The sequence below is a fragment of the Mirounga leonina genome, unplaced genomic scaffold (assembly GCF_011800145.1).
Source record: "Mirounga leonina isolate KUSES-001 unplaced genomic scaffold, KU_Mleo_1.0 Mir_114, whole genome shotgun sequence".
In the NCBI taxonomy this organism is placed as follows: domain Eukaryota; kingdom Metazoa; phylum Chordata; class Mammalia; order Carnivora; family Phocidae; genus Mirounga; species Mirounga leonina.
Genome location: NW_023270265.1, coordinates 28,266,519 through 28,283,064, shown reverse-complemented (window position 1 = coordinate 28,283,064; position 16,546 = coordinate 28,266,519). Strand labels below are relative to the sequence as shown.

At 44.5% G+C, this 16,546-nt stretch overlaps 1 protein-coding gene across 1 annotated transcript in view; it reads right to left on the bottom strand.

Moving 5' to 3' along the window:
* Nucleotides 1-12,054, bottom strand: part of WBP1L (WW domain binding protein 1 like) — a 58,264-nt gene extending 46,210 nt beyond the window's left edge. The window contains exon 1 of the mRNA XM_035028184.1: nt 11,895-12,054. Coding sequence (XP_034884075.1) covers nt 11,895-11,984 — 90 coding nt within the window. The 5' untranslated portion in view covers nt 11,985-12,054. The remainder of the gene's footprint in view (nt 1-11,894) is intronic.
* Between the last annotated feature and the right edge of the window lie 4,492 nt (nt 12,055-16,546).

Below are 16,546 nucleotides of genomic sequence, written 5' to 3'. Positions count from 1 at the left end.
CTGTACTTCAAAGGGCACCACCGAGAAAGTGAAAGACAAAACAAAACAAAAACCACCGAAAGGGAAAAATATTTGCTAATCATTTATCTGATAAAGGACTCATAAAGGCTTCTTAACGTGAGACTCCTCAGGCTTCCCTGTAAAGCACGTGCATTGCGCATCTCTGAGGGAGACGGCAGCTTTCTTTGACCACATGGGCCTCTTATCGCAGAAATGGCTGCGTCAGCGCCCTCTCTGGGCGATGCTGATAGAAGGAACCAGCTAATACAGAGAAGTTAAGCAACTGGTTCCAGGGTCATGGGAATAGATGGTAACACGGGAAAATGCCAGAGCCCCAATAGAGTCTAGTTTAAAGGGGAAAATCCTCTGAGCAGTCACTCACTGGGATTCCATGAGACGACTTCTGTCCCTTTAGTCAGATAAGGGACTTTAAAATGGGCAAAGAACTGAACAGACATTTCTACAAAGAAGACACACAAATGGCCGCTAAGAACATGAGATGTTCAACATCACGAGTCATTAGGGAAATGCAAGTCAAAACTACAATGAGATCCTACTTCACACCCGTTAGGATGGTTATGATAAAAAAAAGACAGACAAGGGGTGCCTGCGTGGCTCAGTCGTCAAGCATCTGCCTTCAGCTCAGGTCATGATCCCAGGATCCTGGGATTGAGTCCCACATCGGGCTCCTTGCTTGGCAGGAAGTCTGCTTCTCCCTCTCCCACTGCCCCTGCTTGTGTTCCCTCTCTTGCTGTGTCTCTCTCTGTCAAATAAAAAAAAAAAATCTTAAAAAAAAAAAAAGAGAGACAATAACAGGTGTTGGAGAGGATGTGGAGAAACTGGAACCCTCATAATTGCCAGTGGGGAACACGACATGGTACAGCCACTTTGGAAAACAGTCTGGCAATTCCTGAAACAAGCAGACATACAGTTACCACATGAACAGCAATTCTACTTCTAGGCATATCCTAAGAAAAATGAAAACACACGTCCACACAAAAACTTGTCTACCAACAGTCATAGCATTATTCCTAACGGTCCCAAAGTGGTAACAGCCCAAATGTCTATGAGTTGACCAATCGATGAATAAAATGTTATACCCATACAACAGAATATCAATGGAAAGGAAGAAAGTACTGACACCTGCTAAAAACATTATGCTAAGTGAAAGAAGCCAATCACAAAACACCACATGGTGTTACGATTCTATTTACATGAAGTGTTCAGAACAGGAAAACCCACAATAGCAGAAAGTAGATTAGTGGTTGCCAGGGAATGGGGTTCGGGGGGCTCAGGAAGGGAACTACTAATTGATATAGGGTTGCTTTCTGGGGTGATGAAAATGTTCTGAAATAGACAGGGGTGACGGTGGCCCAATCTTGTGAACATGCTAAAAAACAGTGAATTGTATACTCTGCAAGGGTGAATTTTACAGTGTGTGAATTGTATCTCAATAAAGCTGCTATTACTTTTTTAAAAAGCCTCAGAAACCAGCCTCCCCTCAGAACAGGAAGTACAGGACACTGTGCCGAGAGCAGACAGACCCGCGTGTGGTCTAGCACTGTGGTCAGAACGGATGTCCAACCACAACTCCCACACCCAAGACAAGGCACACCTCTTTGCTGGTGGTAACCCCACTCTTCCTCACTCAAGGGGGCACAGTGATGTACAGATCAGGATAACTGTATATATTCTAATTTACCTGCTCTGAGAATAAACAATCTCATACTTTATTATTAGAAAACAATGGCTGGAAAAACACCCCTCAACAGACTTCCAAGGCTGGTGATAGAGAAAGTAAGTCACATGCCTTCTGGACTAGGAGCTCACTAAAATATACTCTTAAATTCTTCCACTGGAAACAGATCTTGGGTCAGTCAAGGGATAAGGAAGCCTCAAGCCTTCCCCCAAAGCTTTTAAAAAAAAAGATAATTACACAGGCTAACATTTACCAAGTAATTACTATGTGGCAGGCACTGTTCTAAGTGCTTTTTAAGTACTAACTCAATTAATCCTTACAGTAACTCAATTAACCCGCACAATAACCCTATAAGCAAGGTGCTATTATCCCCTTTTACAGATGAGGAAACTGAGTCAACTAACTAGCCTAAGGCCATCTGGAGGCAGTCTGGCTCCACAGTCTGCACTCTCAGTGATGATATTTCCAAGGACTCCTTCTTCTGGGATGACCACCACGGAAGGATGGCTGGTTAGACTTGTGTGCCACACAGCAACCGGCCAACAGTTCCCAGCCACCTGCCTGACATCTTCCGGGGGCCTACAAACCACTTCCTTCAGCCCTGAGCAGGCACAGCTATGCTTCCCTGGCTCCGGGCACACTGTACGTGAGTCCTGCTCCACAGCAAAGGGAGCAACCAGTTCACAGACAGGGAGGAGACTAGAAGCTAAGCAAACCAGAGACCTATATAAGCTTTCAAGAAAAAAAACTGAAATGTTCCCCACGTGCCTGTGTTGAGTCAGAAGGCATATCTTCATGGATAAGCTGGGGGCACTGATGAAGAAATGTTGCCTACACAATGTGTGGGGAACTGAGCCCTCGAATACCCTATTGATGGGGAAGTCCACTGACAGAACCACTTTGGGAGAGCAACTGGCACCATCTACCCCAAATTTCAAATGTACATACCCTACAACCCCACAATCCCTGATTCCGCTTCTGGGAATCTAGCACAACTGCAGAAAGAAATACATAGAACAATGTTCACTATAAAACAGCGTATCTGGTAAAAACTTGGATATAACGGATGTTATCTATGGAGCAGTAGTTAAATAAATCATGGCCTAAAGCAATAACACACAGGTGGGGGTTTTTTTGTTTGGTTGGTTTGGTTTTTGTTTGTTTTTGCAGTTCTATACTTACTTCTGAATGCCATTCCTCTCCTTTTGTTTCCTCTTCTTGAGGCTTTCCTAAACTTCGTCAACTCTCCTTATGATTCTCTTACTGTTTAATAATCTCATTTCCAAGCTTTTTGGGTTTTGATTAATGTTATTCTTTCTTTTCTTTTTTTTTTTTTTAAGTAAGTAAGCTCCATGCCCAGAGTGGAGCCCAATGAGGGGCTTGAAATCACAAACCTGAGATCAAGACCTGAGCCGAGAATGTAGGCATTCTTTTAAAAATCAAGGTAGATACGCGATACAGAAAGAAGTCTATGGGGGCACCCGGGTGGCTCAGTCGTTAAGCGTCTGCCTTCGGCTCAGGTCATGATCCCAGGGTTCTGGGACTGAGCCCCACATCGGGTTCCCTGTTCTTCCGGAAGCCTGCTTCTCCCTCTCCCACTCCCCCTGCTTGTGTTCCTGCTCTCACTATCTCTCTCTGTGAAATAAATAAATAAAATCTTAAAAAAAAAAAAAAAGAAGTCTATGAAGGATGAAATAATGCATGTTGTAAAGTACTACATATAAGTTATCCCATTTTTATTTTAAAAACAAATGAAAATAAAGAACTATATCCATGACAACAATTTTATGTTTATATATAGGAGTTTATATATAGGAACTACTACTATATCTATAAATATTCAGCATAAGCAGAAAACCCACCAAAAAACACACACCAAACCACAAATTTTCACTTTTTACTCTAAGCATTTTGGTCTGTATTATGTATGACTGTTACAAACGTGTTATTTTTGTGTAACTAAAAACTTACGTGAAAAGGTAAAAGGCACCTTAAAGCTCAAAGAAAAGCAGCAATCAGGTCTAAGGAAGGAAAAGGGAAAGAAGGCCATAGTGGACCTTGTGTTTTCTGCTTTCCCCCAACTCCCTGCAGGCACCGCAAGGGGATTTGCATATTTAAAAACAAAGGACTCAAGTAAAAAGAAAGAAGTACACAGGATGAACTTCTTACACTATTCAACTCTATATTCAAATCCCAAAGAGCTACAGTGCTCCACCATCTCATGTGTCAAAAATATTAACCTCTCCCAAATAAACCACAAAGAGGGGAAAATAACTTAGATCTGATCAATCAACTAAGTTGTGGTTTTTCTGTTGTTTCTGTTTGGTTGGATTTTAATACAACCAGGCGCAATTTTATTTTATTTTATTTTATTTTTTAAAGATTTTATTTATTTATTTGAGAGAGAGAATGAGATAGAGAGAGAGCATGAGAGGGGGGAGGGTCAGAGGGAGAAGCAGACTCCCTGCTGAGCAGGGAGCCCGATATGGGACTCAATCCCAGAACTCCAGGATCATGACCTGAGCTGAAGGCAGTCGCTTAACCAACTGAGCCACCCAGGCGCCCCAACCAGGCGCAATTTTAGATGAGGAAGATAATTTCAGAAATGGCGAACAAAAAAACAGCATGTAGGATTTTGAAAAACGTGCATAGTTTCTCCACGAACACGTGCCTCTGATCTGTAAGAATGTGTAATAACACAATGTTACAACATAAGATCTGTCTTGCTTGATATTTAAAAATCAAAACAGACATGTTTTTATAGCTCTACTCTAGGATCCACCCTTCCAAGCCACAAATATTCTTGCAACGTCTCACATTCACTTTTACCTCTTCCAAAACAAGTTTAAATTAAATTCTTTAAAACACCTAAGATCATGAATCAAAACCTAGCCAAGGCACTCTGAGGGCAATGACAGCACCAGGAACAGACGACCCATCGCTCATCTATTTTCCCACAGAATAAAGTATAGAAAGAAGAAAGCCAAAAGTAAATAAATCCAAGCTATGGGAATGTAGCTGAGTAAGCGAGAGTATCCCAAAAACCCAGTCCATGCAAGACTGGTGATTTCCAAGTCTGAGACCATGACGTACTTTAATTCCCACACTGGGAAAGCCCAGAATTGTATCAACAAGCCACAGAATTCAATAGGATGAGATGTGTTTCTCCTTTCCTTACCTCCCAGGTTGCAAGGTTCTGGATTTACTGATATTTCTGTGTTTGTGGCTTCCACATTACATGCAGTTTTTTGGCCAGACTTTGCTCCACGTACTGGAAACACAAAGGATGTCCAAAAGGGAGGTGCCCATAAGGCAGACCTCAGCCCATCTGTTGTATGCCACCAAGGAGATAGATCACAAAGACCCACTGTCACTGCTCCCTGTTACTCCGTGGCTGTTCTACCATCCGTGTGGTTATGGTGGGATCGGTGGCCCCAGGGGTGCCCACAGTTGGGGTTATAGGGCAAAGAAGGAACCCACATCATGGCACCCCCTGGATCCTGATGGTCCCTCAAGCACTGGTCCAATAGGAAAGCAAGAGATGCTCTCAGGTGAACGGATGGCCAGGCATTCAAAAGGCATTTGGAACTGTTAATCCAAAGTCACCTGGGATACCCGCAGTATGCTTAAAGAGTTGCCCGCTAGTGCCCCAAATCCATAGCTGGGCTGCATCCTGGGGGCTTGAAAGAGAAGGCTTCTCCTGAGGTCACACTGCCACCGAGGTCTGGAACAGTCAGCCCATGGCGACCCAGAGAACACCTCATGGTTGCTGTAGGCTGAGTGTGTGACAACAAACCAATGCTCATGGGGCCGAAAATGAGAGTAGAACTTGGAATGGGGAAAGGAAAAAGTTCTAAGAACATGACTCTGTTCAGGTTGGTTATGGGGCCATGGAAGACTCTGAGAAAACAAAGTAACTGGCCAGCAGGCTTTCACTGGGGTGAAAACAAACATATTCTTAAAATGAAACCACAAGGGCAAACCAAAGCAAGGGGAAAGAAAGTTTCAGACTGGGTGAATAAGGCAGGCTCACCTGCTTACTGAACCACAAACTAAAAAAAATGCCTTTTTTTCCCCAAAATGCTTGATGTTGGCTCACAAAGTCAGGCTGACTGGCAACATGTTAGCAAATCTGAGAGCAATCAAGATTCAGGATAGTAAAGCTTTCAACTGTCCCACCTAAAATTTGTTGTCCGAGAGGTTATTTCATACACTTCACAATGCTATGTTCTCTCTTCATAGGAAGGCTGACCTCAAACCCCGTGATAACGAGCATGAGCTGAGAGGGGAAGAGCAGGCACTGCTAAACCAGCATCTGGCCACCTCGGAACCACTGACATTATGGACCAGACAATTCTTTGTTGGTGGGAGGCTATCCTTTGTCATGGGAGGTTTAGCAGCATCCCTGGCCCCGAGCTGTGACAACCAAAAATGTTTCCAGATGCTGACAAATGTCCTCTGGAAGGGGCAGAATTATCCCCAATTGTGAACTACAACTCTAAACATATAGGTTCACCATAAACATTTCCTACAGAGACAAAATTAAACTCAGATACAGGACAGAATCAAGGAAGTCACTTTCTTTCTTTTTTTTTTTTTTTTTAAAGGTTTTATTTATTTATTTGACAGAGAGAGACACAGCAAGAGAGGGAACACAAGCAGGGGGAGTGGGAGAGGGAGAAGCTGGCTTCCCGCCGAGCAGGGAGCCCAATGCGGGGCTAGATCCCAGGACCCTGGGATCATGACCTGAGCCGAAGGCAGACGCTCAACGACTGAGCCACCCAGGCGCCCCGGAAGTCACTTTCAAACTCCCCAAATCTCAGCTTCTGAACTTAATCTGAGAGCTGATACTAATTTACCAACAACCAAATGTACTCTGAGGACCACAAATAATAACAGCAGGGATCATTATTATTATACTTATAGCCATTAAATATATTCCAAGAGCTTTACATATAGGATGTCTTTTCACCTCACAGCAAACCTGTAAGGTATGTACTATTATCAATCCCATTTTAGAGATGAGGACACTGAGGCACAAAGAGGCTAGCAACTTGCTCCAGCATAGTAAGTAGAAGTCAGGTTTAGGTCTCAGGTAGCCTGCCCCCAGAGCCCACGACCTCACCACTGGGTTGGACTATACTCCACTGTTCCCATACCGGAGAGCTCTTAGATCTGCACTATTAAGTAGTCAGGAGCCACATGTAGCTATTCAATTTAAATTAATTAAAATTAAATATCATACCAGTCTTGGAAAATAGTCTGGCAGTTCCAAAGTTAGGTATACACCCAGGAGAAATGAAAACATGTCTACACAAAAAACTTGTACATGCATGTTCATAGCAGCGTTATTCAAAGTAGCCCCAAAGTGGAAAGAGCTCAAATGTCCATCATTTGATGAATGCATAAATTAAATGTGGTACATTCACAGGACTGGATGTTAACTGGCTACAAAATGGAACAAAATGCTGATACATGCCATGATGTACTGATACATCAACAGGGACAAATCCAGAAACATTATGCTAAGTGAAAGAAGCGAGTCACAGAGGACCACCTCATGTATGATTCCATTTATAAGGAATGTCCAGAATAGGCAAATCCACAGAGACAAAAAATAGATTAGGGGCTGCGGGAGGTGGGGATAGAATGGGGAGGGACTGCTAATGGCTATGGGGCTTCTTTCTGGGGTAACGAAAATGTACTAAAATTAGATAGTGGGGGCGCCTGGGTGGCTCGGTGGGTTAGACGTCTGACTCTTGATTTCCACTCAGATCATGATCTCGGGGTCGTGGGATCGAGCCCTGCATCAGGCTCTGCACTCAGCAGGGAGTCTGCTTGTCCCTCTCCCTCTGCTCTTCCCCCCACTCCCCACCCTCGCTTGCTCTCTCTCCCTCAAATACATGCATTAAACCTTAAGAAAACAAAACAAAAACAAAAATAAAATTAGATAGGAGATGGTACACAATTCTGTGACTTACTAAAAAGCCATTTTACATAACTTTAAAAGGGTGACTCTATTGGCATGTTCATTATGTCTCAATACAGCTGTTATAAAAAACTAAATGTCACTAAAAATTCAGTTGTTCATCTCTCCTAGTCACATGCCAAGTGTCAAGAGTCACATGTGGCTAAGTGGCTACCAAAACAGCGCAGATATAGATCATTTCTGCTATCACAGAAAGTTCTACTGGACTGCACTGCTCAGATGAATGGATAAAAGGCCTCCTTACCATCTAACCACAGTCTACCTTTCAAGCGTCTTCTACTTCCACCCTCCTCTACACACCCACATAAGAAGCTTCCACCACAGACTACAAGCCACCTCCAAATACATCCTCCATTTTCGCTTTCCAGGCTGGAACAGACTTGTTTCCCTTCCCAACCTTTAAAGCCTGGTCCAAATGCCTCTTCTGTGAAGCTTTTCCTAAATCCCACCTTCCCCTGGCCAGAGCAGAATCAACTGCTCCCACTGTCTTTTGTTTGCACATCTGTCCCTCTGGGTTAGAAATCATGTGTGCGATCTGTCTTTCCTACCAGATTACCAGCTCCTTGAGGACAGGGATTCGGTTACTCATTTGAGGGTTCCCAGTGCCCACCTGTGTAACAGGCTGCTGGAGAGCGGACATTTCAGTAAATGTTTGCTGAATTCTACTGAAAGGATTTACGGAAACTCGAGGTGTGGATTTGAGGTGTGGATTGCTCACTTTGCTATACAAAACAGACTAAGAAAATGAGGGAAAGGGAATTAAGAGTCTGGACATTCCATCTCCCGCTATTCTGCAAGAAGAAATGATGGTGATCACACTGAAATGCTGTTTTTAAGAAAGAAGAGTGGAGTAGAGCTTCTGGACTGAAAACCGGGGCACAGTTGGTGAGTAAGGGGAGGGGGCACAGGGTATACTATGGAGGGGCGAGGTAAGAAAAAAATATCAGGAATTAGGATGCCCATCCAACTCAAAGTTTTAAGCATGGCAGAGGAATTTCTATGTATCTCAATCATTATTTAACTAGGAGAGACAAATGTCAAGGCCTCACTGGCAAGTCCACTACTTTTTTATTCTTTATGGGTTTAAGGAATGACATCTGAGTTGTAGTAACCTATAAGAGAGTGAAGTCCAAGTTCCCAATCTCAGAAATAAGCTAGGCTGGTAACTTTCATCGGCCAGGATGGCAAGAAATGACCATTCCAGGGGAGAGCTGGTAACAGGGAAAGCAAGCTACTCTGTATTATGTACATATATAATACCATATTATTTCTGATATTAGACGCATATGTATAAAAAGGTTGTATTTGATAGAGGCATTTCAAGGGAAAAAAACCACAGTAAATCACCCACACCATGTTCAATACGGAATGAGTACAACGCGTCCCCCTCAATTCAGAGTTAGCTGGAAGCCCCTTGTTGAAATAAGGACAGTGAGTACCAGAAGTGCATCCTATGTCAAAATGGTCTCTGAATTTTTTTTTCGTCACTGATTTCTACAAGCCAAAAATCAACAAAAACCCAAACAAAACAAAAACCAAATTAACTTAACAGTGGTGGATTCGGAGTTAATAATTATATAGTAACTTCCATGCCAAAGGTTAAAATTCAAAACACAAATCTCACTATAGATATCTAGTACTCCTGGGCAGAAAGAGACAAGGGTATTAGGTGGGGATGTGAGTACTGGGTGTGCGGGTGGTCAGGAAGAGGGAGTCCACTCATTACCAAACTTTCTCTTCTCTGAAGGAACGTAATCATGTAATAGCTGCTGGTCAGTGCTAGCATCCACCCAAATGGAACAAAGTACAAAAGCCACCCTGTCCCCAAAATAAGTATTGGAAGCGCCAGAGAAATGATAAGAAATCGGCCTGTGATCGATAAACTGCAATTAGGGCATGACATTGAAGATCCCCTCCCACATCTTCTCGCCAACTCCCAGGCTTCCGTGACCTGGTGGCAACCTCCACTTTCCATCCTTCCTCTACCAAAGAAGTGGATCCGGTTCCCACTGTCAACTCGGAGGCCCACCACTGCTCTTCCATCAGGGTGAAACATCCACAGGCCCAGGGCACCGACCTCCTAAGGCTCCAACATTCTTAAATCAACCCTCTAGCAGTGTTATTTACTGGATCTTGAGAACAACCTTTCTTTACTTAAATGTAGAAATAGATGCAAAGGCGAAGCAACAGTTTGTTCTATATTTTGTTCTGTCAACATCTACTTTTTTTTTTTAAGATTTATTTATTTAGAGAGACAGTAAGTGAGCAGGGGGGAGAGGGGCAGAGGGAGAGACAGAATCACCAGCAGACTCGCCACTGAGGAGCCGGACGCGGGCTCGATCCCAGGACCCGAGCTGAAATCAAGAGCCAGAGGCTCAACCAACTGAGCCACCCACGTGCCCCAACATCTGTACTTCTTAACCTTACCAGTCCTAAGGGTTCTGACTTTTCCAATAAATAAAATTTATTTCTCCTGCCAGTTTATGATTTTAACTAGGAAAAGATCCCCAACAAACCCTAAAATGGAAGGGTCCAGCCCTAGGAAAGGGAATATACTGGGCCAGAAAATGAGCTCTATTCCTTTCACATGTTATTTCAAATATACATAAACAGATTTTGAGGGGGGGGGGACAGATAAATAACAAACTGTGGTATACCCATACAGTGGATTATTCAGCCACCAAAAAAGGAATGAAGTACTGGTACATGCTACAATGTGGATGAATCTCAAAAACATTACGTTAAGGGAAAGAAGACAGACACAAAATGCCACAAATTGTAGGATTCCATTTATATGCAATATCCTGAATAGGTAAATCCACAGAGACAGAAAACAGATTGGAGGCTGCTAGGAGCTGGGGGAAAGGGAAATCAGGGAGGAACTGCTTAAAGGGTAGGGGGGTTTCTTTTGAAGTGATGAAAATGTTTGGAACTAGATGTAGTGGTTGCACAACATTGTGAATGTACTAAACACCACTGAACTGTTCACTTTAAAATGGTAAAAGGGTTTTAAATGGTTTCTGTTATATGAATTTCATCCCATTTTTAAAAACTAATTAATTTTTAAAATAAAGGATACTAGGGGGCAAAATAAGATGCATATGCAAAAAGGCAGCCCATAAACTCCTAAGGAAAAGATTAGTATTTTTGCTGGCACTCTGCTTCTACTCTTGATCACAGCGCAAAGTTCAAGTGCTAAGCTGTATAGACTCTGCCATCATGCCGTGTGTGAAAGTGAGTGTGTGTGTCTATTCCCTTCTGAAAAGACAGGGAAGAGAACAGAAAGTGAAGAAAATAGAATGGTAAAGCCCTGCCAAATGCAAGGGAAGGAGGGGTGATTCCCCCTACTGCACCCCACCCAACTTGGCACCAGGAGTAACGCTCCCATTAGGGTTTCGAAATGCCAACTGGAGCTGGAATCAGCACAAGCAAGCTTCTCTGCCTGGATAAAAAGCAAGCCACCCAGCAAGAAAAGCTGGGGTGCTCCATTTACTGCCCATCTTGGCATCAGCACCACCCTTTGCTCAAAAGCCCTGACTGGCCTAGATCAGCATCAGTGGCTGGCTCTCCCAAGCCAGCCAGCCTTACAGCAAGAGTTTGTTATAGCTCAAGCGTGCCCTCCTCCTGAGGGGTCCCGATCTACTTCATCCCACAGGCCTTTCAAGAGTCCGGGCTCCAACCTCTTGCCTCCACCACATTAAAAATGGAGCCAAGATGCCCTCGGAACTTTTCCCTGTCCAGTTTGAAATAAATATCTTCTCAGCCCCTCCTCCCTCTCAGGCCAGCTCAATAACCCACGTACCCCTACCCGCACACACGTACACACTGCATCACTGCCTCGGAGACCTGCTTCACGGCGGGGCACGAATGCGCCCCCCACCATGCCTCGGCTTCGCACCACTATCCAGTCACAGTCATCCCAGCCCACCTGACCTAACTGCCCTCTCAAAGGGCCCCTCACTCGCTGGGCACCGTGCCTCTGCCACTTCCCTGACACCAAAACAGGTGTCCCTCAGCTAAACACTGACGCCCCCTTAGATCCTGTCCACTCCAGTCATGGGAGCCCCTCGCGGGACCCCTCAACTCTTGGCAACAACACTCCTTCTGCCCCTCCAGCCAGGCAGCGACGCCGTCTTCAGCCCCCTCCAGCCAGGCCTCGACGACCCCCAGGCCCCCAGGCTGGCCCGGACGCCCCCTCCCCCTTACCTGCGGGGGTTCAGCCCTGGCTGACAGGGGGCTGGGCAGCGCCTGGAGGAGCAGGAGCGCCATGCCACCCAGGAGCCTTCTCCTCTCCATCCCCCTCCTGCTCCTGCTCCTCCGCCACGGCGCCGCCACCTCCCTCCTCCTCCTCCCTCTCCTCCGCTTCCCTCTTCTGCCTTCTTCCCTTCTTTTCCTGTTTCACTCTCCCCTCCCCCTTCCGGCTCCGCTCCACCCCGCCCCAGCCCAAACACCCTCCCACACACTGGGCAGGCTCTCCAGTTCCAGCGCTTCGTCGGCCCCTGCCCTTCGTCCATTGACCAAAATAGCTGTCAATCAAATAGAAGTCCCGCCCCCCATGAAGACGGAAGACCAGAGGGATCCAGCCAATGAAAAGTGGGAGGAAGCCGGGCCATCTTGAGTGCTGCACGGCGGTGTAGATGCGTCCCACGCCACAGAGAGTGGCGGAAGTAGCTCCGATGGGGGCGGGGCCATCCGGTACGAACATTGAAAAGTCTAATTCAGGTGCAGCCATCTTGAGCGTGGCGGAAGTACTAGATTTCTACGCTTTAGCAAAGAAAGAGGAGTATTGTGATTCTAAAGAGTATTGGAGAAGAAGTTGTGTTTTAGAAGGTAACCGGGCGCTCCTTAAGAAGAAAACAACTGCAGTCTAAAAATCTTTTGACGTCTTTTGTTTTGAAGCGCAGCCCTGGTACCAGGGTCCCTCTCCTTGTCTCAAAGTGGTAGCTTAGGTCAATTTGAATTCTCTAAAATAGTACCTTTTACCTGAGGCACGGTGCTGTGTCGCCCCAAGTTCCAGGAACATAATTCTATTGACCGTACCTCAGAAACAGCCCTGAAATTCACTCCCATTGTTTCCCTCCATATTCTCTTCTTCTTGCTAAATAAAAATGGTCTCCCTGCTGGCCCTAGTTGCCAATTCTTCCCTCTCAATTCCTGCTGCACTCCACAGCAAGGGTGCTCTACGACATAAAACCAAACATCATTGTCTTAAGGCTTTCCCTCTTAAAATACTTAAACTACCTACGGAATATATAGTCTGAACTACTCAGTATGGTTCTCTCGTGTGTCCTGATCCCTGCTTGCTTCTTTTTATCTCGTCTTCTCCCACTACATTTTCCCACACATTCCACTTACACCAGACATTTAAGAGATCCCCAGTGTGCTGGGCTATAGTACACAATGCACATATAGTTCTCTGTTTATAAACTCCTAGTTCCCATCCCCTCCCTTGTTTCTTCTTCTGGATCCTCATAACACTAACACACACTGTATCTGATCTGTAATATCTGCCTGGCTGGCCCCTCCCACTAAATTTGCAGTTTTTTGTATAGCACACAGTCTTACTCTTTTTTTTTTCTTCTTCTTTTGAGAAATCCCTACAACATCCTATACAAGGCCCAACCATGAGCCCAACAATGTTGGTAAAATAAATGAACAAATGAAGACCCATGCCAGAGAAGCCAGGTGCCTGTAGCTGCCAATTTCCTCTCAAAATCCTGCCAAAGCATTTTGCAGGTTGGCCTAGTCTAGCCCATGGCTGAGCCCAGAGGGAGTTTGTTCTTGGCTTAAATGGTGGCAAAGTGGGAAACAGTGAAGAAATTGGTTCTGCCCTCTGCTTAAGAATATCCATAGTTCTGCCTCTTCTTGATCTGTTTTCCCAAGTGTTACAAAAGGTGACAAGTATTTTTGCTGATCTCAAATGTCTTAGAAATTCATCCATACCACAATCAAGCTCCCTAGGGAAGAAATAAAGATTCAGTATTAGGCAAGGGCCAAATTATTTTCATAGCACAGGGTCTCAGTCCTGGCCTCAAGGTTTTGTTAAGTCCTCCTTTATAAAAGCCAGGTACCATCATCATTAGGAAACCCCAATAATTTCAGTTCAACAAACACGGAGATTTTATCCTAACTTCCCTTTCTTTCTTTACCTGAGAGCTCGAACTGAGCCACTGGATGGGACAAACACTAAACCCTGCCCAGTCTGGATTAGCACTTCCCACACGAAGGCATTTGAGTCACCCTAACCACCTCACTTTCCACATCCCACAGATGCCAACTCAAAGAAAGCAGAGAGGTCTTACAAAATGGAGCTGAGATGCAATTTGAATGAGTGCTTTTTGAAGTGCCTCTAAACTGTAGCCACCACATACTTCAGACTTTCCCAAAAGAGCCATTGTCTATAGAGGGAGGAGGAATGCCAGGAGGTTTACGGAGCTGGGAAGGAAAGAAGAAGGTTGTCAATTCTTGAAAAAACATCAGTATGGAATTGCTTTCAAGCTCTGGCTAGCTCTGGTAATGTTTTTCCTATTTGTCTTTGGAAATGGGCAAAGCTGAGCCAGATCTCCTATCCTAAGAAAACTAGCTCAAAGACACAGAGTTTTCTGCTCAGAAATCAGTTAAAATCAAATTGCATATGTTACAGCATGGATAAACTTTGAAAATATTATGATAAATGAAAGAAACCAGACACAGAAGGCTACACACTGCGTGATTTCATTTATATGAAAAGTCCAGAATAGGCCAATCTATAGAGGCAGAAAGTAGATTAGGGGTTTTGAGAGGATGGGGGATGAAGGTAATGGAGAGAGATTGCCAAAGGGTACAGAGTTTCTTTTTTTTTTTTTTTTTAAGATTTTATTTATTTGACAGAGAGAGACACAGTGAGAGAGGGAACACCAGCAGGGGGGAGTGGGAGAGGGAGAAGCAGGCTTCCCACGGAGCAGGGAGCCCGATGTGGGGCTCGATCCCAGGACCCTGGGATCATGACCTGAGCCGAAAGCAGACGCCCAACGACTGAGCCACCCAGGCGCCCCGGATACAGAGTTTCTTTCGGGAGTAATAAAAATATTCTGGATGTGGGCGCCTGGGTGGCTCAGTTGGTTAAGCGACTGCCTTCAGCTCGGGTCATGATCCTGGAGTCCCAGGATCGAGTCCCGCATCGGGCTCCCTGCTCGGCGGGGAGTCTGCTTCTCCCTCTGACCCTCCCCCCTCTCATGTGCTCTCTCTCTCATTCTCTCTCTCAAATAAATAAATAAAATCTTTAAAAAATATATATATATATTCTGGATGTGACACCTGGGTGGCTCAGTTGGTTAAGTGTCTGCCTTCAGCTCAGGTCATGATCCCAGGGGCCTGGGATAGGGCTCCCTGCTGAGGCCTGCTTCTCCCTCTCCTTGTGCCTGCCACTCCCCCTGCTTGTGCTCTGTCTCTCTCTCTGGCAAAGAATAAATAAAATCTTGGGCGCCTGGGTGGCTCAGTTGGTTAAGCGACTGCCTTCAGCTCAGGTCATGATCCCAGGGTCCTGGGATCGAGTCCCACGTCGGGCTCCCTGCTCTGCGGGGAGCCTGCTTCTCCCTCTCCCACTGCCCCTGCTTGTGTTCCCTCTCTCACTGTGTCTCTGTCAAATAAATAAATAAAATCTTTAAAAAAAAAAAAAAAGAATAAATAAAATCTTTTTAAAAAATAAAATAAAATAAAAATATTCTGGAACTAGTGATGACGACTACAACTTTGTGAGTATACTGAAAAACACTGAATTGTACACTTTATTTTTTTAAAAGATTTTATTTATTCATTTGACAGAGAGCACAAGACGGGGAGTGGCAGGCAGAGGGAGACAGAGAAGCAGGCTCCCTGCTTAGCAGGGAGCCTGATCCCAGGACCCTGGGATCATGACCTGAGCCGAAGGCAGATGCTTAACAAACTGAGCCATCCAGGTGCTCCTGAAATGTACACACTAAAAAGATGAACTTATATGAATTCTATTTTAATTTTGAAAAAATGGGAAAAATTAAATTCCAGCCAGTACTTTGCCCTCAAGGAAGAGGCCCTTTTCCTTTAGAGCAGTGGTCTTTGAAGTGTGCTCCCCAGACCAACAGAAACCACATCACTGGACAATTACGAGAAATGCACATTCTCAGCCTCCACCCCAGACATACATAATAAGAAATCCTGGGGATGGGGCCCCACAATCTGTTTTTGTTTTTTAATTCCAGTGTAGTTAACATACAGTGTTCTTAGTTTCAGGTACACAACACAGTGATTCAATAATTCTATACATTACTCAGTGCTCATCATAAGTGTACTCTTAATCCCCTTTACCTATTTCACCCATCCTCCCACCCACCACCCCTCTGGTAACCATCAGTTGTTTTCTATAGTTAAGAATCTGGGGGTTTTTTTGGTTTGTCTCTTTTTTTGTTTTGTTGATTTTGGTTCTTCAATTCCACATGAGTGAAATCATATGGTATTTCTCTTTCTCTGACTTCATTCCCAGCAACAGTGCAAGAGAGTTCCTTTTTCTTCACATCCTCGCCAACACTTTTTTCTCCTATTTTTTATTTTAGCCATTCTAACAGGTTTGAGGTATTATCTCATTGTGGTTTTGATTTGCATTTCCTTAATGATAAAGGATGTTGGGCATCTTTTCATGTGTCTGTTGGCCATCTGTATGTCTTCTCTGGAGAAATGTCTGTTCATGTTTCTGCCCATTTTTTAAAATTTTATTTTTTGTTAATCTCCATACCCAATGTGGGGCTCGAACTCACGACCCCAAGATAAAGAGTCACATGCTCTACCAACAGAACCAGCCAGTACCCCTTTTCTGTTCATTTTTAAATTGGATTGTTTGCTTTTTT